General features: G+C 40.9%; 1 protein-coding gene across 1 annotated transcript in view; it reads right to left on the reverse strand.

The window, feature by feature from the left end:
• Positions 1-1,822: 1,822 nt before the first annotated feature.
• Positions 1,823-27,173, reverse strand: part of abcg5 (ATP-binding cassette, sub-family G (WHITE), member 5) — a 30,071-nt gene continuing 4,720 nt past the window's right edge. Inside the window, exons 3-13 of the mRNA XM_078230535.1 lie at positions 25,919-26,055; positions 23,604-23,699; positions 21,180-21,312; positions 20,031-20,170; positions 18,157-18,286; positions 14,369-14,582; positions 12,366-12,571; positions 11,749-11,887; positions 8,287-8,472; positions 4,991-5,109; positions 1,823-2,816 (exon numbers count right to left, since the gene is read on the reverse strand). Of these exons, the coding sequence (XP_078086661.1) occupies positions 2,623-2,816; positions 4,991-5,109; positions 8,287-8,472; positions 11,749-11,887; positions 12,366-12,571; positions 14,369-14,582; positions 18,157-18,286; positions 20,031-20,170; positions 21,180-21,312; positions 23,604-23,699; positions 25,919-26,055 (1,694 nt within the window). The 3' untranslated portion in view covers positions 1,823-2,622. The remainder of the gene's footprint in view (positions 2,817-4,990; positions 5,110-8,286; positions 8,473-11,748; positions 11,888-12,365; positions 12,572-14,368; positions 14,583-18,156; positions 18,287-20,030; positions 20,171-21,179; positions 21,313-23,603; positions 23,700-25,918; positions 26,056-27,173) is intronic.

Here is a 27,173-nt window from a genome sequence, read left to right on the forward strand (position 1 = left end):
CATTATCAAAAATTTGTCACTAAGAAATGGGAAGACCACATTAGCAAGAAACACAAGATTCAAACAGCGTGCAACACTCCTGCAGCTTATTTCAAAATCTAACAAATCTTGCTGCTTGGAAAGATTTTGAATCAAGTGTATATGGTTCAAAATTAATCAGCTATAACAATAATCAGGAGGTCACAAAAAACTATTAACCTTCAAGCAGTTGCAGGCTGTGGAACAGCAGAAGCATAACAGCAGATCTCCTGCTTACCTTCTGCACTGAAAACGTTGCATGATGCAAAAGAAGTGGAAGAAAAAGTGAACAATAAACAGTGAGAGGCGAATAAAAGCTGAATGGTAAGACTACACGTGGAATATTGTTTGCATTCACCATTCAAAGTGACACTGATGTTGGAGAAGAGCAAGAAGGATAATTCCCATGTATGAAGCTCTACCTTATTTGGTCAAATTGGCAAAGTGTTGTATGAAATATAATGCTTGCAGGCAGTGCATGCTTTATGTACGATGTTTAACAATTACTGATGTAAACAGTTCCAGCAATAGGTACTAGATTGCTCTATTGCTGAAGTCAATTGCCATGTTCCAGTTGATTTTTGATACACCCATGGATTTTAATGTTCTCCAATATAGCTTACGGTGGTAGGGTCATTTGAGACCTCTGGATGATTGTCCATGCCCTTCTGTGAGTCATCTCAGACTTGGATAAGAGTTCCATGTTCAGGATATGTTGCTATGGCAACAGCACAACCAATCAAATAAATATTTTAGTGGTGATGGTGGAAGTGCTGGAACCTCGAGTGACAATGATTGCTTACAGGTGAAAGATCCTTTGGGAAGAGGACTTGTGTTTCCCTTCAGCACGCCTGAGGGAGGCAATGGGCATCCATCTCATGTCTCTTGTCATATTACTCATTGAGGTTGAATATGACTCTTATGTGAACGGGACTGGAAAGCGTAGGACTGGAGAAATGAGAGCAGAGGGCCTGCCCTTGGGCAGATCACTGCTACACTGACATAGATCTTATCATAAATGTTTTACACATGAGAAACAAATAAGGACTTTGCATGTATAGGGCACTTTTCATGACCATATTACCCTAATATATGCTATATCAGAGGATATTAAAAAATGGTGTATCAAAAATTAGCTAATCTCAGCAAATGGGGGAAGGAAAATGGCAATTGGCTTCAGCAACATAACTATCTAGTACAGTCTGCTGGAACTATTTACATATGTAGCTGTTAATAGTCCTCCAGATAGCATTGGACATCTCAAAGGGCTTTGAGTATTTTTTGAAGTGTTATCATTTATTGTAATATAGAAAAATCTTCTCCACTAAAGGCTAGACCATGGAGAGTCTCGTAGAACAGTCCATTGCATTTCACTGCAACAGGTTACTGTCAACTTCTCAAGGGCAACTAGGGATGGGCAATAAATGGGACGACACAGTGATTAGCACTGCTGCCTCACAGCGCCTGGGACCTGGGTTCAATTCCGGCATCGGGTGACTGTGTGGAGTTTGCACATTCTTCCCGTGTTGGCATGGGTTTCCTACGGGTGCTCTGGTTTCCTCCCCCCGTCCAAAGATGTGCAGGTTAGGTGGATTGGCCATGATAAATTACCCCTTAGTGTCAAGGGGATTAGCAGGGTAAATACGTGGGGTTACGGGGATAGGGCCTGGGTGGGATTGTTGTCGCTGCAGGCTCGATGGGCCAAATAGCTTTCTGTAGGGATTCTATGATTGTATGTATACATTCACATAATTACATCACAGTGATATAATTTGAACAAAATGAAATCATTTATTGGTCTTGTAGTGATGTGCTCTATTTGGAAACACATTTTCAAAACAGCTGTTATGCTGAACATCACATTAAATAATACATCTGTGTACAACTTAAACCTTCCAGATGGAATGTAAGCAAATATTTATTTAAAAACCATGGCCTAATAGCAGCATTAATTCTGTTTTATCCATAAGACAATCATCTTTTTCAAAATAGCCTTGTCACATTGTGCTACCAAGAATGTTTGAAAATGGGTTCATGGTCATAATTTTCAAAAAACTTCATAACCAACATGCTTTGTCATCTATCAGCCTCTAACAACATTCAGTGTTAGAGGAGCACTGATCATTTTTCATTTGAATGTTACTAGAGGTTCCAATTCCAAGTCAGTTTGAATGAAAAGGATCTCTTCCACCTCTTCATGGCCCAGTGAGTTTGTTTAAAGGTTAATCTGTACAGATTGAGAATGTCCTATGTTTGATCCTCAGTCCATTGCTGTGTTACTAGATCTTGGCTGAAGTAACAAGAAAGGTCTCGGGAGAAAGGGGATATCAGATAGGTCTCCTCCTCTCTATATTTGTCCCTCCCAGGAATGCATATTTGAGGACAGGATTGTATTTGGCTGGGCTGCGGTGCTAGCTGTGTCGACTGGGCCTGGCAACATTCACTAAGTACTCAGACATGAATAATGGTCATGTGGTTCAAGTATGGAAAGGCAAAGTACCCCAGCAGGAGAGGTGTTTGAATTGGAGAAAATTGATCATAAGGTCTAGTTCCCTCATATTGCTTCAGGAGTGTTAATACTTCAAATTGCAGGCTTTGTTCTCACTACCTCTGGATGATTAAATCTCTAATCTTGAAACTAATAATGCCGAGGATAACTAGAGCAGGCAAGAAAGCATACAGCATTAGAAAATCAAACACAAATCTGGAAGGCGCCCCGGGGTATGTTGAATCAAGATACTGAATCCCTTGTGTAAACCAGCAGGGAACATTTGTGGTGTTAGACGATAACTGTTCACCTGTGGGTATAAATATCGAAGACAACTGGTCACAAATGATTTGAAATCTCAGGTTACATATTATGAATATAATTTGTATGAACTTCTGCCTGCCATGTAATAAATATTCAATTATTGCACTCGTGTTTTGCTCAATGTTACGACGTGGGTTTGATGCAATTACTTTGGGAGATAGAAGACCAAAGGCATAAATGTTTATCCCAGAAATGGCCATTTATTATTTCAGAGATCATATGCAATTGTTTTAGGAAAAGCTAAGATATCTAAATGGTCCTACTTAGTACTAATGAATGGACATTACAAATTAGATAGCTTTATTTGTAATATATATGTTTTATGTTTGCACTCTCGGCAACATCTTTAAGAGTTCTCTTCCAAAAACAAACTCAGTAAGAAGAGATATGAATCCAGTAGCATGACTAACTAGATAATGAACCTGTAAATCGACAATTAACAAGCTGTGAGAAAGTCCAAAAGCTGTTATTGCATGAACTATGTCTATATACATGTTTCACGGATTACTCTGAATCTCTGGTACAGGAAGAACCCTGTGAAATTCAGCCACACTCTCCAACTCTCCAATCATTTTAATATTCTGATCATCTATACACAACACCATCCAAAATCTTTGAAAACAAAGCATTTCGTAGTTCACAGAATAGACTGTGGGTTTCACTTTTTAAAACATTTGCTACCTTGCCAGTTCGAAAACAAATAAAAGCGAACAAAAAAGTTGGAAATCTGAAATGAAAAGGATGCTGGAAATACACATCAGGTTAGTTAGCATCTATGGAGAGAACAGACAAATTGTTTCAAGCTGGATCCTTCAGAAATAGAAAGGGCAAAATAGGTAAATGTGTGAATGGAATTAAAAAGGAAAGAGAAAAAGGAAAACAAACATTGGTTTGTATCATTGGAATCAACGACAATCTGATCAAAAAAATGGAAGCTTGTTGGAAGGCTGAGATAACTTTACATCAAAAGCCATGAGGATGAGACAATAGGATGGGACAAATGGAAAAACACAGTAAGGAGTCTAACAACACCATGTTAAAGTCCAACAGGTTAATTTGGTAGCAAACGCCAGTAGCTTTCGGAGCGCTGCTCCTTCGTCAGGTGAGTGGGAGATCTGCTCATAAACAGCAAACAGGGCATATAAAGACACAAACTCAATTTACAGAATAATGAATATATGCCCTGTTTGCTGTATATGAGCAGATCTCCCACTCACCTGATGAAGGAGCAGCGCTCCGAAAGCTACTGGCGTTTGCTACCAAATGAACCTGTTGGACTTTAACCTGGTGTTGTTAGACTCCTTATTGTGTTTATCCCAGTCCAACGCCAACATCTCCACATCACAAATGGAAAACCCAGACAGCATGCAGATGAAGTCTGTAATGAAATCAGAAAATGCTGACAAGGGATCAACCAAAACTAGTGGTGGTGGAGGTGGGGAGAGGGAGAGGGGGAGGGGGTATGGGGGGTGGGGAGGTGGGGGGAGCAGGTGGGGATTGGGGAGGTGATGGGGGACACACAAAGGATTAACAGGTATAGGTGCCTCTCCTAGCACTCCACTCCAAAACCTCCAAATGCCTCACCTAGTCTGGAAGCTGACATGCCCACCACACTGCCAGCATCTTTTTTTGTAAAGCTATGATCTGAAGTCTTGGAGCTTGTATTGAACTTCACTGGAACAGTAGTTTTGTTTCTACTTCAATACAAACTTTTAAATATATATCTGGTGAGAATGTAGCTTTCAGTCTTAACACTAATTTAAATACTTAATTTCAAAGCTATCAAATCCACAGCCTTAGGTAATCGCAGAAAAAAGTAACAATTTATTAATCTAATCTCTAAATGTATTATTTAATATGCTTGCCTCTTAGTATTTAACTATAAAGTTTTATGAAAGTAATCTGTGCCCCTGCCAATTATGGCACACAGTCAGTATACCCCCATCTGTTTTTCTAGTTAAGGTTTTTCAAAACTTTGTGAAACTTGCCCTTCCTGGATGTACAACAATTATGAAACCTGTGGCCCTATTTACCGCAGTACTGACCTTGAGTCAAAGTGGACAATCTTCAATGTTCAAGCAACTGAGCTAATTCTAAACAAATAAGGTGCAAAGTTCATAGGATTTCTCTTCATCACAACTCCTTAAATTAAACACTCACCATTAGAACATGTGAAATTTAAACCATAAAATTCATTAACCATCAGGACCTCTACTCCATATTTCTGAAATGTGAGGTAACTCAGCCATTGAAATGGTTCAGGCATATCTTCTGCACTCCTAGAATTATGAAATTAAAACAAGTCAATATTAAATCATTTTGTCTCACAGCAGCTTGTTTAACCATTTGCTGAAATATATTCATACATTTGTCTTCCTCTATCTTATCCGTTCTCCCCTGTAGGTACTAAATATTTTGGTATGTTCTAAGAGTCCTAACCATTCAATGGTGGCCATCTTTCAAGTTTGAGTCTAGACATTGACAGTTGGCAATGTATTAACTTGTGAGGGTATCACAGCTAAACTCAATATTGTTTTCAATTATATTCCACTTTCTAGTAGGGAATACTTTTTTTTTCATTTGTGGGACATGGGTGTCGCTGGCTGGCCAACATTTGTTGCCTGTCCCTAGTTGCCCGAGGGCAGTTGAGAGTTCAACCACACTGCTGTGCTCTGGAGTCACATGTAGGCCAGACCAGGTAAGGGCGGCAGATTTCCTTCCCTAAAAGACATTAGTGAACCAGGTGGGTTTTTCCGACAATCAACGGTGGTTTCATGGTCATCGGTAGATTCTTAATTCCAGATATTTTTCCATTGAATTGAATCTGCCATGGTGGGATTTGAACCCGGATCCCCAGCACATTAGCTGAGTTTCTGGATTAATAGTCTAACGATAATACCATTAGGCCATTGCATTGCCTTGCAAGAATTTGCATTCATTTAGAACTCTCAAGACCCAAAGTGTTTCACAGCCAATCAAATACTTTAGAAGTATCATCTCTTGCATGATGCGGGCAAACAATACTGATCAGGAAGCGAATCTTAGATTTCTCATAGAATCCCTACAAAAGGAGGCCATTTGGCCCATCGAGTCTGCACCAACCACAATGCCACCCAGACCCTATCCCTGTAAGCTCACATATTTACCCTGCTAGCCCCCTGATATTAAGGGGCAATTTTCCATGGCTAATCAACCTAACCCGCACATTTCTGGATTGTGGGAGGAAACCAGAGCACCCGGAGGAAACCCACACAGGGTAGAACATGCAAACTCCACACAGTCACCTGAGGCCGGAATTGAACCCGGGTTCCTGGCGCTGTGAGACAGCAGTGCTAACCACTGTGCCACCATCCGCCACATTCTCTTGAATGTGCTGTACTGAGGATATGCATACTACTCTAATAGCTGCTTCAGTCTTGATGATCTAATTCAGCACAAGAATCACACCTGTCATTGTCCTGATCATGTACCTCAGTTACTCATTAAACCATTTTTAAAATTCTTTGGTGGGAGCTGAGTGCCACTGGCAAGGGCAGTTGCCCATCCCATTGTCCTAGAGAAAGTGGTGTGCTACCTTCTTGAATTGCTGCAGTCCATCTGGTGTACATACACACACACTGCTGTTAGGAAGGAAGTTCCTGGTTTTTGACCCAACAACAGTGAAGGAACAGTGATATAGTTCCAAGTCAGGTTTATTGCTTGGAAGAGAACCTGCAAATAGTGGTGTTCCCATGCACCACTGCCTTGTCCTTCCAGGTGGTAGAGGCATGGATTTGGAAAGTGCCGTCGAGAAGGCTTGGTGAGTTGCTACAGTGCATCTTGTATATGGTACACACTGCTGCCACTGTGCCGTGGAGATGGAGGAAGTGAATGTTTACCATGGTGGATGAAGTGCTGAATTGTCCTGGATTGTGTAGAGCTTCTTGCGTGTTGTTGAAGCTGTATTCATTCAGGCAAGTGGAGAGTATTCCATCACACTCCTGACTAGTATGTGGTGGGCAAGCTTTAGGAAGTCAGGAAGTGAGTTACCCACTGCAGAGTTCCCAGCCTCTGCCCTGCTCTTATAGCCACAGTATATGATTAATTCAGTTCCGTTTTTGATCAATGGAAACCCTCAGGATATTGATGGTTAGGGCTTCATGATGGTAATGCCACTGAATGTCAGGGGGAGATGGCTGGAGATGATCATTGCCAAGCACTTGTGTGGCATGAATGTTACCTATCACTTATCAGCCGAAGCCTGAATGTTGTCCAGGTCTAACTGCATACGGACAAAGATTGCTTCAGTATCTGAGGGATGCATATGGTTCTGAACATTGTGCAATCAGCCAACTTCCCCACCTCTGACCTTATGATGGAGAAAAAGTCATTGCTTAAGCAGCTGATGATTGGGCCTGAGATGATTGGCCTCCAACAAGTATATTATCTTCTGTGCTGAGTATGATTCCAACCAGTGGAGTTTTCTCTCCAATTCCCATCGACTTCAGTCTTGCTGGGGCTCTTGATGCCACACTCAGCCAAATGTTACCCTGATGTCAAGGGCAGTAACTCTCCCTTTCCCTTTGAATTCAGCTCTTTTGTCCATGGTTGGACCAAGGCTGTAATGAGATCAGGAGCCAAGTGGCCCTGATGGGACTGGAACTCAACCGAGCAGGTTATTGTTATTTAGATGCTGCTTGAAAGAACAGTGGATTACTCCTTCCATTACTTTGCTGGTGAATGAAAGTATACTGGTGGGCTGGTAACTGGCCAGATTGGATTTATCCTACATTTTGTGGACAGGTCATACATGGACAATTTTCCACATTGTCGGGTAGATGCCAGTGTTGTAACTGCTCTGATTGTATTATAAAACTGTGGTGGGGTGAGAGAATCAAAATTATTTGCTAAAATATTTTATGCAGGTTTGCTTTCAGTTCCCATGAATACATTACATTAGAGGCAGAGCTCACAAGGAAATGCAGAAACTTGAACGAAAACAACTTTTAACAAAATATCAGTCCCTTTAAGCATTGCTAGTTAGTCTACTCAATGCCTACATGTAGTAGATTCAATGTACCTTAAAATTACATTGGATCCTACATGACATACAGGCATGTTGTATATTGTACGAAGGCCTGAAACTGGGGCGTGCATGCTCTGCCTTCCTGAATGCTTGGGTAAATGGTAGTGGTCATACTGTGAGTGGTGGTGCAAGGCATTTTCATCCCACTACCTTCCCATTTCCATTTTGGGAGGACATTAAATTTGGTTCTAATGTGTCCACTAGTAATTAATCCCTAATTGTGATAACAACTAGATTTTGTGACAGTAAAGGGCAGGTTATGCACAGCTCCCCCTTACAAGTAGAATCCTATATTGAGTGTTATATGATATAAAACTCCATCATACATAACAGAATATCCTGCATGCAACAGTGTTATCGGGGTCATATATTGCATTCCAAAACTTCTCACCTTAAGAAACCTGATCCAAGTAGAATTCCTGCTACATTAATTAAAGCAACGGCACTGTTTACTATATTTGGATTCTGAACAACACCAAGTAAGATCAGTGTCAGAAGTTCACCAACCAGATGTGGAACTATAAGTACAGCAAAGAAACAGCCAAAACGCTCCCACAATGGAAACAATCCCAAAGTCCTGAAAAACAAAGTCAGACAATTAAAATAATCTCCTCTCTATTGATAACATTTGCAGAGGTAAAATCATCATAATCCATATAAATAGTTAATTGTACACACTATCTGCGTGGGAAATTGAAGCAGAGGAAAAGATAGAGTTAAGAATAAGTAATTCTGTGAATCAAAGCTTACCTCTAAAGCACAACTGTATTTTCAATAAACCAGATGTGTTTTTCTGGTGTCTGCTTTAAAATGTATTTTTCCCTAATTTTCATTTAAGCTTTCTGTTCTTACATATATAGTGTGACATGCTGGCACAGTGGTTAGCACTGCTACCTCTCGGGGCCAAGGACTTGGGTTCGATTCTTGGCTGGGGCCACTGTCTGTGTGGAGTTTGCATGTTCTCCCCGTGTCTGCGTGGGTTTCCTCCGGGTGCTCCAGTTTCCTCCCGCAATCTGAAAGGCGTGCTGGTTAGATGCATTGGCCGTGCTAAATTCTCCCTCAGTGTACCCGAACAGGCGTTGGAGTGTGGCGACTAGGGGCTTTTCACAGTAACTTCATTGCAGTGCTAATGTAAGTCTATTTGTGACATTAATAAATAAACTTTAAACTTCATATACATTGAAGTAAAAAGTTGCATTTCGTTAAGAACAAAGAAAATTACAGCAGGAACAGGCCCTTTGGCCCTCCACACCTGTACCGACCATGCTGCTCGACTGAACTAAAACCACCTACTCTTTCGGAGACCATATCCCTCTATTCCCATCATATTCATGTATTTGTCAAGATGTCCCTTACTTCGATAAGAATCCAAATAAACCAAATTTCTTTCTAGATTTAATTTTGAGACTTCCTCATCATCCTCTTTGCATTGCCTTCTGTATCTTTTGTAAAGTTTCTTTTTTGCAAATTGGCAAAAATAAGCATTTTGTTCAGAAGTTTTAGCTCAATAGCTAAAATTACCCAAAATTGGTGAAACCAGTACAAAGGATTAAGGAATTTCCAGCACAAGTTGTGTCCCATGTAAACTGAGTTTCCACAATCTTTGGTGCTGGTTTGAAAAATATTGCATTAAAAGTCAGGCATGTCCACAAAACTGGCTGCACCCTCAGGATGAAATAATCATCACTAGAAGCTTCTGCTAGTTGCACCTATGTGGAAAAAACCCTAAAGTTACACTGGTGTTTTTGGGTGTCGAAAAGGAATGTATTCAAAGCTTTTGAAATTAATTTCATTTCAATTCACTAAGAAACCTGTTACTGTACTCAAATATAAAACATAAAAATGGTTCTGTGTATTTAAAAAATCATCCTTAATCATTTAAAATCAGATTATATACAGGTGGTGGATTGACACTAATTAAAAATGATTATTCTTGTCATAAATCCATTTTCAATTATACTAATCAACTGCATTCTTAAATGTAGGAAGGAATAATTTTATCAAGGAATAATTTTCATAACAAAATTATATTTTACAATGTTGCCCAAATGTTCGTAGGAGAGAGGGCGATCTTACCAAAGAAATTCTAAGTCCTGAACAAATGTAAAAATGGGAGAGTTTCAGGCCCGTTCTTTTGGCGAGATCACAAGTCCAATCTTATGCCACTCTGTGCATTGCACAATCTGTTTCCTGCCAGTAGGGTAGGGTGCGGGGCCTAAGCTCGCCAGAAAGACGGCAGCTCAGAGTAGCGGGTGCAATTGCACATGCGCAGATCTCTCAGTCACCCACCCCCACCACCCCCCTGGATTTCACCCGCCTCCCCCCGCAATCACTGACCTTCCAGGCCGACCGCCACCCAACACCGGCCCGGCCTATTGCAGGAGAATCATACGTGATTCATGCCGGTGAGGACTTTCACTGGTGAGGCTGCTTAGGCAAATGAGCCCAGATGATTGCATCCCAAGCTCACTAATAATATTTAAATGTGTATTTAAATGGATTTAAATATTATAATCAGCCTCACGCCCTTCCCAGGTGCAAGGCTGATCTCGCCAGACCTCCGAGCCCATTAAGATCGCTAGAGAGGAGAAATCAGATGCGAATCCAATTTTTTGCTGCTTGTGCGATCTTACCAACTCACCCCGCCCATTGATCAGTGGGACGAGAAGGTAAGATCGCCCCCCCCCCCCCCCCCCCCCCCCCAACAACAGTGTTTGGTGATATGTAAATATGTTTGAGTGGAAACGCTAGGAGAAAAAAAAACTTTTCAAAACCCGTGCAGTTTGGCCACAATTTGTACCCGAATTGCTGATGGTGCCCAAAATAAAACCTTGCCCCAATATTCTAAGTAAGGTCACTATTGAGTTCACATGGAAATGATAAGCTAAGTATTTTTGCATGTTTTCTCCACACAAAAAACAAATTAAACATTAAGGAGAGAATTTGTTCAAGTCATTCGGGGTGATTCTAGTTTTGGCCATTAGTATGGAATGCGCACTATGGAATCAGCTATCATCTCCTCTGATTTTCACTTCCATATCTTCAGTAGCAGCTGATAAGATATCAGCCACGTTGCACTGTCATCCAAAGTCTAAATTATCCCCACTGTATGTTAAACACAGTAGGGAGGCGTCTTCTAATCATTAGTAAAACTGTAAACCTGCACTTTCAGAAAGGAAATGCTAACAAAATCTCAAAAAACAATCAGAAGACACTCTCTAACATCACTAATACACAGCAGCAAGAGGTGATCTCCATCCCACCCCCAATAATTCACCATTTCCTTTGTTTATTTACCATGCTTTCAGTAAAATGTGTCTGCTAGTCATTGTATAACCTTGCACCTTGGACTGCTCTCAAGCAGCCTTGCTTCCAAATCAAGGTCAACTGGTTTTGATCTTTATTATATGAGAAGCTGTTGATTTAAGAAAATTTGGGGTTTAGCAGTACACTCTTTACCCAACTGCCTTATCAAGATTTATTACCTTTATTAGAGAGCTGAGAGAGCAACTGGGGAAAATGTCACATTCAAAAGTTCTTCACTAAATCCCAGACTGTCCTCTTACTGTAATTATGCTGTCATTTTGTGTGTGACAGCTTGCATTGTATCCCTTTGTAAATATGTATTCTTTCTCTGTTGCACAACACGATTTGGGAAATTAATAGTATACCGCGTATTTAAAGAATGTAAAGTAACGAGTGTCAATATTAAAATTTTAAAAATCAAATATTCATTTAATGAACCTCACTAAAATAAAAACACAATTTTTTTACTTCAGGTCATTCTTCTGTACCAACACAGCACACTCATTCTAAAATGTTCCTGATTGGTGATTGGTAAAACAATTCTTACCAGTAGACAAAGAAGCTGAAAATAGCCACACTGAGAGTGCTGAAAGGAATGATGTGGATGATATAAGCCACCAACATCAGCCATTTCTGATACAGTCCATCTGAACTTTCCTGATCGCCAACAGCCCGTAATGAAGGATCTTAAGTTTTCAAAAAAGAAGGTAAATATTACTGAAGTATCAATTTTATGAAAATTAACAAGCAAACAAAAGTAAATAAACTTGTAAATACTAACTTACAGAATTTTTAGTAGCGGAAATACCACTGAATATTTATTTAAAAATGCCTGCATGTCAGCAATTTCTGTATAGCTGCCAGAACTCTGAAATCTACCCCTCAATGTGAGGGGGCGGATTTCAGAGCACCCGGAGTCAACATACTCAGAAAGGGCCATTCATATTTGAAGACATTCTATACAAATCTGCTGACTATAATCTGATCTTTCTTCGGAATAACTGAAAGAGCTACAAACAAATTTTGATCCTTTTGTTACCCTCACAAAATTTATCTTTGCACTGAATACTCTGAAATACAATTTATTTGTATCATGCCACCTATTTATTCATATTAAATGGACCACTTATAAAGCTATAAACCAAAACGTGATTACTGACGTACATAAAGCAACAGCATTCAGCATCCCAGTGTAGGGCGAGGCGCCTATGCTTTGGTAGATAACCCCAATTCGGTCTTGCACTGCACCTTTTGCTGGGTCACTATTCAGCTTCATCAAAAAAAACACTACAAACAGGCCGTACAGCAGATTTTGGAAGAGACGCATAATAATCCCAGTCTTGTTTCTAGATAAATTCCTCGCAATTCGTCTGCAATGAAAATGAGAAGAAATAGGCTCTCTTATACTAAAGAATGCAAAACATGAATTTTACTAAGAAATACAAACAGTTGTTGATTATATAATAAACTTGGAAATTATATTTTGTTAAAATATGTTAATATATTTGTACTCTATTCACATTTTTTTAAGTATGCATTTTCCTAAGTGGATGATGGCACTCTGACATGGAGCAGGTTTATACTAATAATTGGCTACTTGGTAAATTCCTACTTCAGGTCATGCAGCTGTGGGGAAGAGTCAAAGTGGGGAACAAACTACCATTTCCTCACAGGAAGGGAAAGGGAACTGGGTGATTGGAGTGTTTGACCATATCAACTGGCAGCCCAAAATATATCAGCTCTGCCATCTCTTCTCTTACGCCACTACAGCACTATCCATGGGAATACTAAGGTTGGGTAAATAAGACAGGAATATAATTTACCTGTAGGAGCTCAGCAAGAGTGACATGGATTGATTTCACCCTGGACTTCTGTCTTTCTTTTGGGCTTGTGCATTTCCCCAACTCAACACATAAGCAGTTAATAAACAAAGTCATCCTTCCTCTACCATTCACCTCCAAGTAACAAAACACACAATCTAAGTATGTATAAGTAAGATTCATGTGTTTTGATAAAATAGAGTCTTGTTAATTTGGATAAAATCAGCTGCATGCACAGATCAATTCCACATTATACTTCCGTGTTGAGGTTATGTTATTGGACCCGGATGAATAATAATCAAGAGGGATGGTAGCACAGAGATAGTGTAATTAGACCAATAGTCCAGTGACCTGGACTACTACTCCAGGGACTTGCATTCAAATCCCACCACAGAAGCTGGAAGATATTAAATGTAATTAATTCATTGACAATTCGAACAAGTCTAATTAACAATGACAATGAAACTATTGGATTGTCATACAAAACCATTTGGTTCACATGGTCTTCAGGAGAGGAAGTCGGCCATCCTTACCCAGTCTGTCCTACTTGTGACTCCAGATCTACATCAATGTGATTAATTGTCCTCTGAAATGATGTAAAGAGCAAAGAGCAAAGAAAATTACAGCACAGGAACAGGCCCTTCGGCCCTCCAAGCCTGCACCGACCATGCTGCCCGACTGAACTAAAACCCCCTACCCTTCCGAGGACCATATCCCTCTATTCCCATCCTATTCATGTATTTGTCAAGACGCCCCTTAAAAGTCACTATCGTATCCGCTTCCAAGAAAACTGTTCAGAAAGAAAAAGCACTGTGCGTGAACCTACAAGACAAGAACTCCAGCGGTTCGAGAAGGTAGTTTACCATCACCTTCTCAAGGGCAATTAAGGATGCTGATCTTGCCAGCAATTATAACATCCCAAGAACAAATATGTATGTTTTTTTAAATCCTATTAATCTTTAAAACTGTTTTTAACATATCTATTTTGGGGTGCTCTCTCCCTCACTAATGGTCATGGTAGATGTTGCTACTTCTTTACTGGAGGGTCTCCTGTTGGCCATCCAGCTTTGATCCACCCACTGTCCTTAAATGAACAGTGAGCCTGCCTTCTGGCCAATTAGCCAAGTTTGGGATAATAGCAAGGAAGTGACATTCTCCACAGTGCAGGGGCTTCAGATCCACATTTGAGCTTCTCAGCGAGGTCCTGAAGCCCACTGGGTAAGTCCTGCCCTTCATCTCTCGTTACTGAAATCTCTAAATCTGTATCAACTTTATATTTAATCCATTAAGATTAGATGATATATGCATTGTAATATGTATAAATACAAGTTGTTCCTCTAGTTATACCTGATCAGTATCAAGAATTTAACAGCTGTGTTTGGAGAGTCTCTGCTCTTGAAAGGAATGGATGATGACTTCTTTGTTTGCTTCGCTGCTTTAATATTCTCCAGTGCATTACTAAATATTTTTGAATTTCGATACGCGAATGAAATTTCTTGGACTCTGCTGTAAGTCTCAAGTTCTCTTTCCTTGTTTCTGGTGTCAACGGAAGACAGATCCACTGCAAAAATGAGCATGAACAAATTAACAGACGTGTAAATGTTTCTCCAAATGTATTCAGTTTCTTTCAAACAAATTGATGTTAAGCCGGTCACATCTTCTCCTGCCTGGAAAACGATTTCAAGCAAGAGTCCAGAACTAGAGTTTGAAAATGTCCATCATTGAAAGTGCAGAAATCTCAGAATTGCGGATGCAAATAAAGTTCATCAACTTGATCATTTTCTGCCCATTTGCATTTTGTGCTACAATCCTGAAGGTGCCCATTATACATTTACAATTAAATCCAATGTAAAATAGTTATTAACTGGAGATCTGTGACATTCCACACATAGAGAACACAAATCTGACCCATTTCAAATTGGCACTAAAGGCAAATCTTCCTCTGGCATCTGGCAAGGAGATTCCTCATCATTGTGCCATTCAATTACAAACTCAAGGAACTGCTTTCCTTGCTCTGCTTATGCACCATTCAATATTCTGCAGAATCTGTTACAAGGAGACTTGCAACCAACAATTACTGCAGGGACTGGACTGTCAGCATTAATTAGGGAGATTGCATTCCTCAATGCTGGGGGTGTGAGTAATATTGGAGATCTGCTCCTGATTTTAATTTTTAAAAAACTATAAAACCAAAAGCAGGTACCATTGAGTTAATTTAATCATTAGGCTGTTAATACTTTCACAGAAAGTTCTGCCTTCTTTCATTAACCCATTTTCTTTTTTCACCCAATTCCCTGCTCATAAGGAGAGCATAAGAAAAGTTAATGAAAAGACAAAAATCACTGAGCATTAGTGTCAGGCCAATTAGTCTCTTGACCATGTAACTGTATGGCAAAGTATGCCTAAGAGCAAAAGGAAAAATAACTAAATGATGGAGGGAAGGGGGAACATCTTACAGTTGCAGTTGAAAGGTCGTATGCATGTTTGAACTCTGCACTCTTGCAACAATTCCACTTCCCTCCCAAGCTGAACAAGAGCATTTGCAATCTCAATGTCCTATTTGACCATAGGCGGAGCTACAGGACCACAGAATTGTTACAGTGAAGAAGGAGGCCATTCAGCCCATTGTGATTGCACCAGCTCTTCAAATGAGCAATTCACTTAGTGCCATTTTCCTGCCTCCTCCCAGTAATCCTGCACATCCGTCCTTTGCAGATAATAGTCTAATTCCATTCTGAATGCTTCAATTAAACCTTCCTCCATCACACTCTCAGGCAGTGCATTCCAAATCTTAACCACTCACTGCATGAATTTATTTTTTTCATACTGCTTTTGTTTTTTTTTTGGCAGTTATTTAAAACTGTACTCTCTCATTCTCAATCCTTATAACCTCAAATAAACTCCATTATAAGCCCATCTGCAGTGTTACCCACCTTCATCCCTGCTTCTGCATCTGCTGCTGAAACAAACATCCATGCCGAGGCCACATCCAGACTTGACAGTTCCAATGCTTTCCTGGCTGGTATACCATCCTTCCCCCATGTAAACCTCAGGTCATATAGAGCATGTTACCCACCACACCAAGTTCCTTTCACCCATCCTCCCAGCCTTCCTGGTCAGCATTGATTTGATTTATTCTTGTCACATGTATTAGTTTACATATCATAGAATCATAGAATTCCCTACAGTGCAGAAGGAGGCCATTCGGTCCATCGAGTCTGCACCGACAACAATCTGACCCAGGCCCTATTCCTGTAATCCCACATATTCACCCTGCCAATCCCCCGACACTAGGGTCAATTTAGCATGGCCAATCAACCTAACCTGCACATCTTTGGACTGCGGGAAGAAACCGGAGCACCCAGAGGAAATCCATGCAGACACGGGGAGAATGTGCAAACTGCGCACAGACAGTGACCCCGAGGCTGGTATTGAATCCCAGTCCCTGGTGCTGTGAGGCAGCAGTGCGAATCATTGTGCCGCCATGCCGCCCAACAATGAACAGTGAAAAATATTGTTTCTTGCGCGCTATACAGACAAAGCATACCGTATATAGGGAAGGAAAGGAGTGCAGAATGTAGTGTTACTGTCATAACTAGGGTGTAAAGAAAGATCAACTTAATGCAAGGTAGCTCCATTCAAAGGTCCGATGGCAGCAGGGAAGAAGCTGTTTTTGAGTCGGTTGGTACATGATCTCAGACTTTTGTATATTTTTCCCAACGGAAGAAGGTGGAAGAGAGTATGCTGGCATGCGTGGGGTCCTTGATTATGCTGGCTGCTTTTCCGAAGCAGCGGGAAGTGTAGAGTGTCAATGGGTGGGAGGCTGGTTTGTGGACTGGGCTTCATTCACGACCCTTTGTAATTTCTTGCGGTCTTGGACAGAGCAGGAGCCATACCAAACTGTGATCCAACCAGAAAGAATGCTTTCTATGGTGCATCTGTAAAAGTTGGTGAGAGTTGTAGCGCTCATGCCAAATTTCCTTAGTCTCCTGAGAAAGTAGAGGTGTTGGTAGGCTTTCTTAACTATAGTGTCCAAAAAGAGGGACCAGGACAGGTTGTTGGTGATCTGGACACCTAAAAACCTGAAGCTCTCAAACATTTCTACTTCATCCCCATTGATGTAGACAGGGGCATGCCCTCCACTGCTTCCTAAAGTCAATGTCTATCTCCTTTGTTTTGTTGACATTAACATTCTGCGTCCATCTCCAACTGAATATTATCTCCATGTTTAAATCTCTTCATAGCCTTATCCTTTCCTAGCTCCTTAACCACCCCTGCTCTCATCCCCAACCCCTAACTCCAAGCCTCTAACTATGTGCTTTTCAGCTTCCCTCACCCTTTCCATCACCTTCCTGTTGATAGCTGTGCCTTCACTTGTATAAGCATCGCACTCCGCAATTCCTTCCTTAAATCTGTCTGTCTCTCCACCTCCCACAGCCTATTTTTAAGATCTTCTTTAAAGCCTACCTTGTTGATGTATAAATATCTCTGTTTGCCTCAATGTCCATTTTTATCTGATTGCAGCTCTACAATGTAGCTTGGAACAGTTTTCTTTGTTAAAGGAGTGTGGTGAACCATAGATGGTTACCACTATGGGTACTGAACCATAGATGGTTATCACTATGGGTACTTGTACATATGTTACTCTTGTTACTGTTGGGGTTAGGGTTGGGGTGTTCCACCTGTTGGCATTGTTCTGTGGTACACTCCGGTTGGCTCCGCCTTCCTATAGGAGTATAAAGGTCACTGCACTTCCTAGTGACCCTTTAGTCTGGGATTGTATTGTTAAGCAGTATGCTCTATTCTTGTTGCTAATAAAAGCCTTTATTTCCCGGGTACGATCCAGCCTCCCGAGTGAATTAATCGCGCATCAAGGAGGTAAGTAAGTTTTGAACAGATTTTTAAAGTTTCTTGAATAACTAAAAGACGGCACAACTCAGAAAATAAAACTATACAAAAGCAAGAAGGTGAACCGTTTGTACAGCCCGACCAAAAATGTCAGCCTATCTTTCTCTCTTAAAAGCTGCTAAATTTGTTTTCCACTTCCAGCTCACTGAGGTTTGGATCTCCGATTTGCAGAGTTAATGGCTTCTTTCCCTTTTTTCTAAGGATCAGATACTCGGAAGATTACTTACCATATAAATCAAAAGGGTTGCAGTATTCAGGACACTGATAGCCACAGCTGCTGAAAAATTCTACCATTTCTTCAGTTCCGCCACAAAACACCATCTCTCCACACGTCATTATGCCAATTCTGTCAAACAACTTGAGAAATTTGCACAAGAGGAAATTAAACAGTATTGTACACATGCTGTTAAAAACTCCCCCAAGTACGGGTAAGTATAGAAAATAGAAGGAAACTATCTTTTTCTGTTAGATCATAACTGCAACTGAGCATTGTGGACATTTTTAATTTTTAATTTCGGACTTCTACCGTTAGTGTTTTCTCATGAAAATATGTGTATTTTGGATATGCTTAATATCACTTTTAGCATTCCATCTATAGAGCTATTTAGAAAGTCAGTTAGGATATTGGATGATCAGAATGAAAATGATTTTTTAAAAGTCCTGATGCCAAACAAGGAACAAATAAATTGTGTTATCCTGATACTCAGACTGTCAATACAAATGTAATTAATATATGTATTTCAACAACCAGTGTGTTACCTGCTACACGCCCTGGAATTTGCACTTGTGGATTTTCCTTTCTATAGATATTGTCCATCACATAACATTTTATTTAATGAGTTTAAAATCCCATGCATAAGAAACCTCACATCTCTGATCATATCCTAAAAATATTAGGAAGTTTCTTATACAGGGATCCCATTTATTTTTCAGCGATTATATGAAATTCAAAGGAAATATAAAGATTACCAATTTTGCTTCAGTAATGACTAATTTGTCTGCTAACTGTATAAGAAATTTGCCACAAGTAAAATAATAAAAAAGAGGATTTGACTCCAAATTGTGGTGACTAAATTTCTTAAATTTTGACTTATGTGGGACTATTGATTTTTTTTAAGTGTAAGTTTTATTTCTCTGATCTCACTCTAACCCTGTTTCATGACCGAGGTGGGTTACTTGACTCAGGAAATTTCTCCAATTGGCAAACTCATCTTGATTGAAAGGGCTCCCTCCATCAGACCCAATTTTTGTTCTGGAGCGGCGGGGTAGGATAAAATCAGGCCCACCGAACACAGGAGCAGTTCCCGGATGGACACTAAGTTAAAATGACCCGACTGAGTTTGCCAGCAAGATGTGAATCTGTTGGAAATGGGTTTGGGGCTTCCACATCCGAGTCCTTCCCACCGTTTTTAAAGGTCCGCGGACTCCACCTAATTCCAAGAAAATCCAGCCCTCTGTGTGCTCTCTGGCAGCTCGGATACAGACAGCAGCCCTGCAAGGCCTCAAAACTGCTGCAGGTTTTAAAAAAAAACATTTTGCCAGTCCCTGACCACTTTCTATAAAACAGCAGTCATTATTTTTAAAGAGGTAAATATCCCAATAATTATTGTGAAAGACAAGGCATGCACTAATCACATAACTGCAGCAATTACAATTATTGGTCATCCTTAGACTTTTAATTCCAGATTTTTTTGGATTCAAATTTCACCATCTCTAATGGTGGGATTCAAACCCGAGTCCTCATTAGCCTGGGTCTCTGGATTACTAGTTCAGTGACACTACCACTAAGCCACCACCTCCCCTTGTCTCCTGATTGATGAGGTGGCGGGGTTAGCATTATTGCATTTAGTCTGGCATTGGGTCCTTCAGTTGGAAAAGATTTTCTTTAGTTGCCACTTGCAACAAAATTGTTTTTCTAAATTGCAATTGTAGGATTTTGATACAAGAATCTCCCAGAGACTCTTTCCTCCCCAATATCGCATAGTAAAAATGCACTGCACTACCTAGGCAAATAGATTATAAATTTGTAGTGTGATCACATTCACCCTTCAAAGCCCTTAATTTGACAAAACTTAATCAACTACATTCACAGCATACTCACCTTGAAAAGTTCTGATCTGGGTTGATGAATTGTTAAGATCACAATTCTATTTTTGTGAGCTAGTTCAGAAAGCAGGACAATAATTTGGTTGGATGTCATACTGTCCAATCCTGTGGTTGGTTCATCGAGTAAAATTACTTCTGATTAAAAAACAGATGGCATTTATTGAAATATAAGATAAACTGTACAGAAGATCCAAGTAATGCACAATGGTGTTAATATTACAAATTAAGCCTTGGCCTTTCAGCAAGAATTTTCAATTTTAAAAGTTGTATCGCAGAAAAAAAGTTAGCATTCTCTTGTTAAAATAGCACAACAACTTGAAAGGTAAAACCGTAGCATATTTAAAAAGTCACTTATAAATTATAGAATCCTACAGTGCAGAAGGAGGCCATCCGGCCCATCGAGTCTGCACCAACCACAATCCCACCCGGTCCTATCCCCATAAACCCACGCATTTACTCTAGCTAGTCCCCCTGACACCAAGGGCCAATTTAGCATGGCCAAATCACATAACCCACACATCTTTGGACTGTGGGAGGAAACTGGAGAACCCAGAGGAAACCCACAAAGACAGGGGGAGAATATGCAAAATCTACACAGACAGTGGCCCAAGCCAGGAATCGAACCCGGGTCCCTGGTACTATAAGGCAGCAGTGTTAACCACTATGCCACCGTGCTGCCATTGTACAGAAATTGTACAGAAACTCCAAATAGCACACTTATGTTGCTGATTCTGAAATATGACTGCTAAATTAGCAAAAAGGAAACTATTCAAACAATCAAATATTAATCACATTTAAATACAGAATTGACTTCAAAATCAAAGTTGTGGTCAAACGTTGTGGGTTCAGACTAAAAACCAACCATCCTCCCATTATATTTGAATTCACAACTCTCAATTAAATTACTACTTTGTAATCACATCCTAGGTAGTCTTTGCGATATTACAAGATAAACCATTCTATTAGATGACTGATTATCGTTAAACCTGGTACTCATTATTCTCTGTATAATCCAGCTGAATCTATCAATTAGAAAGCCTGAGATCAGGAAATGCAAGTCCTTCCTTTGGCACTCCCGAATGGGGTGCAAATACAAGTTATTAAAGCAAAATTGGATTAACGTTATATTTAAACAGGATCTTACTGGGATCTTGAAGAAGCTGTGCTGCTATAGAGACCCGACGTCTTTCACCACCAGAGATCCCCCGAAAGACACGGCCTCCAATTACATGATTGGCCACATGACTCAAGCTAAGTTCCAACATGACAGATTTCACCTGAAGGCACAGGTATAGAAGAGCTATTTAACATATTTTTCATTGTACTTCAATTGTATTGTCAAACTGAGTCTTGTAATATATTTACCAGGTAAATTGCAGTTTTGATTCATCAATGTGCAAACAGCACTGAAACTCTTGTGTCTAAACCAGGTGATCTTACAACAATGTATGCTACCTAATTCCTCTATCTATACTAATATAATTCTTCAACAAATCAATGAAGAATTAAAATCTGCAGCATTTCCTGTTTGAGAATGTGTGTAAAAGCTAAGTGTGCTTTACTTTGAATTTACTTCAGGCACCAAGGCTGCAAAATTTGGCTTTGTAGTGCAGCTGGATCCAGTGCTAAAGAAACCAAAGACCCTGAAAATGTCAGGAGCAGCTCGTGTTTTAGGCCACTTCCAGCACCCCACATGCAGGTAGCGACATAAGCGCAGCCCCGTGTTGTGCTTGCGCCAAAAATATTGACGGTTGGCAGACCGTAACATCAACCAGTTGATCTGACACACATTCTCCAAACTTGTGCTGCACATGTCCAGTGAACACACCAGCGTTATTTAAAGAGCCAGCCATCCAACTTGCAGGTGAGGTGCTTTTGACTTGCTTTTTGCTCTTGCAAATTTGTGGAATACTGCAGTGTGTTCCTGACAGCAGTTTGGTGACTTGTTGACTTTGGAAAGAAGCACTGAAGCATCCTAGCAGGGAGGACAAATGGGTTTTGTGACCTATCACCAGAAAGGCTTCATCATAATGGGGACTGTAGTTGCAGTCTCTCCTGGACTCCAACATGACAGGGGGATGGAACTGAGGCAGACAGAGAGGAAGCTCTGTACCAAGGAAGGAGGAGTTCACTCCTCAGAAGCCCTAGCCACCATTAATATAGAGTCTTTGAACAGAACATTTCCTACCTCCAGGTCGGATTGCAGCAATGCCCGACGCACCTATGATTCACATGATGAGGATAGCATTGCCGGTAGCCGTCAAGGTCACCATCACTCTCAGCTTCTACAAAACTGAACCCTTCTCGGCGAGAGCAGAGGACATTGCCAACATTTCCTAGTTCTCCTTCCATCACTGGATCTGAGAGGTGGCGAAGGCCACGTACACCCAAGAGAGGGGACTTCATCACTTTCCCTCTAACAGAAAGAAGCAAGATTAGCAGGCACGTGGTTTTGGCAAGGTAGTGGGATTCTCAATGCTGCAGGGAGTCATCGCTGCATGGGGTGCTACCCGGGCCAGGCTGGAAGTGGTTGTCCCTTGAGAGCCTTTGGCCTCTGTAGCGCTGGCTCCAGCAGCACTATGACAGCAGAGTTTGTGGCCTTGATGCCTGAAGTAAACCCTATAACTTCAAGCAAAGCACACTTAGTTTTTACACATGTTCTCCGACAGTCCGCAAGAAATGCTGCAAGTTTAACTCTTTATCGATTTATTGAAGAATGATATTAATATAGAGAGAAGAATTGGGCAGCATACCTTGTTGTAAGATCACTTCACTTAGACATTTCAGTGCTATGCTGTTTGCACTTTGATGATTTAAAACTGCAATTTACGTGGTAAATATATTGCAACTGCACATACATGCCTCTGTGGCCCTATGTGTAGTAAGAAGTCTCACAACACCAGGTTAAAGTCCAACAGGTTTATTTGGTAGCAAAAGCCATTAGCTTTCGAAGCACTGCTCCTTCATCAGGTGAGTCACCTGATGAAGGAGCAGCGCTTCGAAAGCTAGTGGCTTTTGCTACCAAATAAACCTGTTGGACTTTATCCTGATGTTGTGAGACTTCTTACTGTGTTTACCCCAGTCCAACGCCGGCATCTCCACATTATGGCCCTACGTGTAAACAGGGGAAGGCATTAGGACCACAAGGGGCTCCATTCCAAAACATGCAGTTTTGCGACCATGCCCAGATTACCAGGTTATTCAATGCCCACTATTCTGGCAGCAGCCACAGTGACTTCATCCTGAAGCAGTCTGCCATTAGCATCATCTTTGGATCACCATGAGGCTGGTTGCTAGGAGACAAGAGTTCTGTGCCCATGGCTCATCTCTGCCACCCTACCATGTGGACAGGGGCCATGATGCCATCAGGATCATCATGGAGCAGATGAACATTGATGTTCTCCAGTAACGGCCCTGCTGTCTGGGACATTCAGAGATGGGGGAGTTGGGGGGAGCGGGGGGTTCAGCTCGCCAGAGTGTATCTCCAAATTCATGGTGTTCTGCTGTATCTACCACAGTCTCACTATGATGAGGGTGCGGCACCTGCCATCTGGAAAACGCAAGGTACCTTTTTCTTGATGGCATTAGAACTTCCACGTAGTGCTAGTAGGCCTGTGTAAGTCAGTGTTTCTTCCACTGTGAGGTAGCTGAGTAAATTGTCACTCTGCAAAAGAAAAAGAAATGAGTATAGTGAGTTCACCTCATAAATTAAATATGGCACTGCTGTCTGTTTCACTGCCTTTTCATAATTCTTTAATAAAATCTTGCACTACAAGCCTATTTCCTCTTTCCCTCAGGAGTGATCTCTGTCATGTGTGTGAGACGTGTAAGTGTATTTGTGTGGGTTGGGTGAGGTGAGGGGAGCGGGTGGTGCAGTAGAGGGGCAAAGATATGGCTGGAGGAGGGTGAAGGCATAGTCCACATGTGGCAGCACCCATTCTGGTACCTTGCCCAGGAAGCCAATCTTTCAGTGCGAGCCCTGATGATATGTGCTGGCTTGGAGTTTGGGCACCAATAAACTCTTCAACTGCAAAATATCACTTCAACTGAAGGCATTGTGATTATTTACATACAAATCTTCTTATTTCGAGGCTTAGCCATCCGTCCACTAAGTAATAGTCTCCCTTTGTGAGGTTCACATTCATATGATGTCAACCTCACTGAAGATAGTTTCTGCACCATTGTGTGATGTCAGGGATGTGTGTTAAAATCTTTATTGGGAGTGTGTGCTTAATGCGCTGATAACCCTTTTTCCTCACGACACAGTTATGCAAGGGCAGCTCAGCAACTTGAGGTTATGTCTCCTCAGTGGTAATGCCAAAGTACAAGACCTGGACAGGAGTATGATATCCCCAATCATGTCCTCATTTCACCGGCCGTTGTAGTTTCTCATTAATGTGGTGATGACTGCATCAAGTAAGTCGCCACAGAGTTCTCATGGTTGCGTTGGCTTTCACTTCCCAAAACCAGCGCATGCAAGGTGCACCACTAATCTTCTTAGAGATCATGGCCTGGTCAACAATGAGGCTGGAAGGTGTGAGCCTGAATGCTGAACTTGTCCTTGATGTGACTGCTTGGACATCCCTTTCAACGTGGTGGAATTGCAGCAAGGTTCAGGAGGAATGTGACTATCTCTCGCTGCTTTCACTTTACTCCTCCTGGAATCTGGTAGCAATTAAAGTGGCACAGGCATGTCTTCCACACCCTTCCAATTCTCCCTCTGCCAAGGAATCTCCCCTTTGCAGTGCCAAGTTGTGAAGGGCGCAACACACAACAATGATGAGGGACATCCTTTCTGGAGTGTATAGAATGATCCAATCATTGGAAGCGCATCTTCAGAATGACAATGGTCTGCCTGATTCAGTCTGCCACGTTGTCAGGGAGGACCTAGCATCTCGCAGAGTGGGAGGCTATACCCTGTCAGTGGCCTTGAAGGTCAACGCTGCACTCAATTTCTTTGGCTGCGGATCATTCCAGGAATTTACAGGGGACCTGTGCAGCAGCTTGCAGTCTGCTTGATTAGGGACTGTGTGGAGATATGAGCTGCTTTAGACCTCTCCTCCGAAGCATTCTGAGGCTGAAGCATGGGTGTCATGAGCCAGCATTTCAGTGGGTACCCCTTATCCCTAAGCAGCCATCCCTAGTCTCCTGGTTCTAGATTCACCAGCCAAGAAAACTGCTTACGTACATCCACCCTGTCATGCCCTGAACTTTGTAAGTTTCAATGTGATCACCTTTCATTCTTCGAAGCTTTAGAGAATAGAGAATAGAGACCCAGTTTCCTCAATCTCTCTTCGTAAAACAATCCCAAAGTCCCAGGGGTTAGTCTGGTGAGCCTCCATTGCACTCCCTCTATGACAAGTATATCTTTATATATTGTTTCAGGAAGGGATTGACAGACTGGGGTCTCTTTTCTCTTGAAAAAAGAAGTTTGAGTTGTGTTCTCATAGAGGTCTTTAAAATTATGAAAGGTTTTGATAGAGTGGATACAGAGGGAATGTTTCCTCTTATGGGGTAACATGTAACTGGAGCCCGCCAAAAAAGACAGTCACCAAGAAATCCAATAAGGAATTCAGAAGAAATGTTTTCACCTAAAGAATGGTAAGAGTGAGTGGTTGAAGAGACTAGAAAAGATGCATTTCATGGTATAGATGCTTATGAAGGTAGATTTAGATTAGAAAAGATAGGAGGAGGTTTGAGTCCACTGATATGGACTAGTTGAATCAAATGGTCTATTTCTGTGCCATAAATCCTATGTAACCCTATGTAAATTGAAAAAATCTGTTCTGTACTCAAAAACATTTGCAGTGTCATAAATTTTCTATAGGTAAAATGCATGCTGCTACAAGTTACAGTTTAAGTTCATTACTGTGCTATTATTACCTGTAAGACGTATGAAAAGCAGTCATGAAATTCTTCCTTTTTAAGTTTGCACCCATTCACATATACATCACCAAGTAGGTTTGTTTGCTTACATAATCTTCCTGCAATTGCATCCAACAAAGTGGTTTTTCCAGATCCTAAAACATTAAATCATAATACTGGCACTACAGTTTTAGAACAAAACATCTTTTTTTTAATGTACTGTGCAAACAAAATAATTAAATCCTTTATACACCTTACATTAAGTTGTTTGAACTCTGATGTCCCTGTGTGGTAGAAGTGCCTGATGGCATTCCTGGCTACCAGACCAGGAAGGTTCAGTTTCAATGCATAATCTATGCTGCGATAGTTGATCTTGATCTCTGCCAGGATGGCAATAGATTATCTTAAATGATAACAGCGCTACAGAAGGACAAGTTGGGGTGGGGTTGGGGAGGGGGGGTGGGGGGGTGGGGGGGGGGAGGTAGCAGCAAAAGTACAGTAAAAATTCCCACTCAAGGGTAGACTTTCCATTTTGGGCACCTCAGTAATTCAGGTGCGAATTGCATTCAAATGTGTGCTAGTTTTCAGAAGTGATTCAGTTTATTCAAGTTTCTGCTCTAACTCTAATAAATGAATAAAAAATAGCTCTGCTTTAATTTGTATATCTCTGAATGTAAAGTCTTCTGTGAACCAATGTAATCAAATAGTGCTTCAGAGCACAATATGTTTTTGTTTTTGAAAAAATATTCCTTGATATATTTAAGAATGACAACCTGTTGTAGTTTTATTAATTTAGTTGAAGATTACTTTATCACAAAAATATGCATTTTTAATCATGTCTCATCCATAAATAACTGAAGCCAACTTTGAAAAACTGCACAGAAACATTTACTGGCTTAATTGATATGCAGTAGTCAGTTTTTTAGTAAATTATTTCTTACTATTTAAAATGTTTTAAAAGGTGCCTACTAATCTCTTGCACCTAGTGGCAACTACAAACCATAATCTTTAACCAGTTCCCACTAACCCCCGCCCACCAGACACTCCATAGTCTACAGCTCAGCCTTTAACACCATTATTCCTACGAGATTTATCTCCAGACTTTGTGGCCTTGGGCTCAGCTTCTCCCTCTGCAATTGGATCCTAAACTTCCTAACTCACAGACTGCAGTCAGTAAGGATATGCAACAGCACCTCCTCCACGATCATCCTGAACACTGGTGCTCCGCAAGACTGTGTCCTCAGCCCCTTACTATACTCCTTATACTCCTCTG

This window comes from Mustelus asterias, chromosome 15 (assembly GCF_964213995.1).
Source record: "Mustelus asterias chromosome 15, sMusAst1.hap1.1, whole genome shotgun sequence".
Classification (NCBI taxonomy): Eukaryota; Metazoa; Chordata; class Chondrichthyes; order Carcharhiniformes; family Triakidae; genus Mustelus; species Mustelus asterias.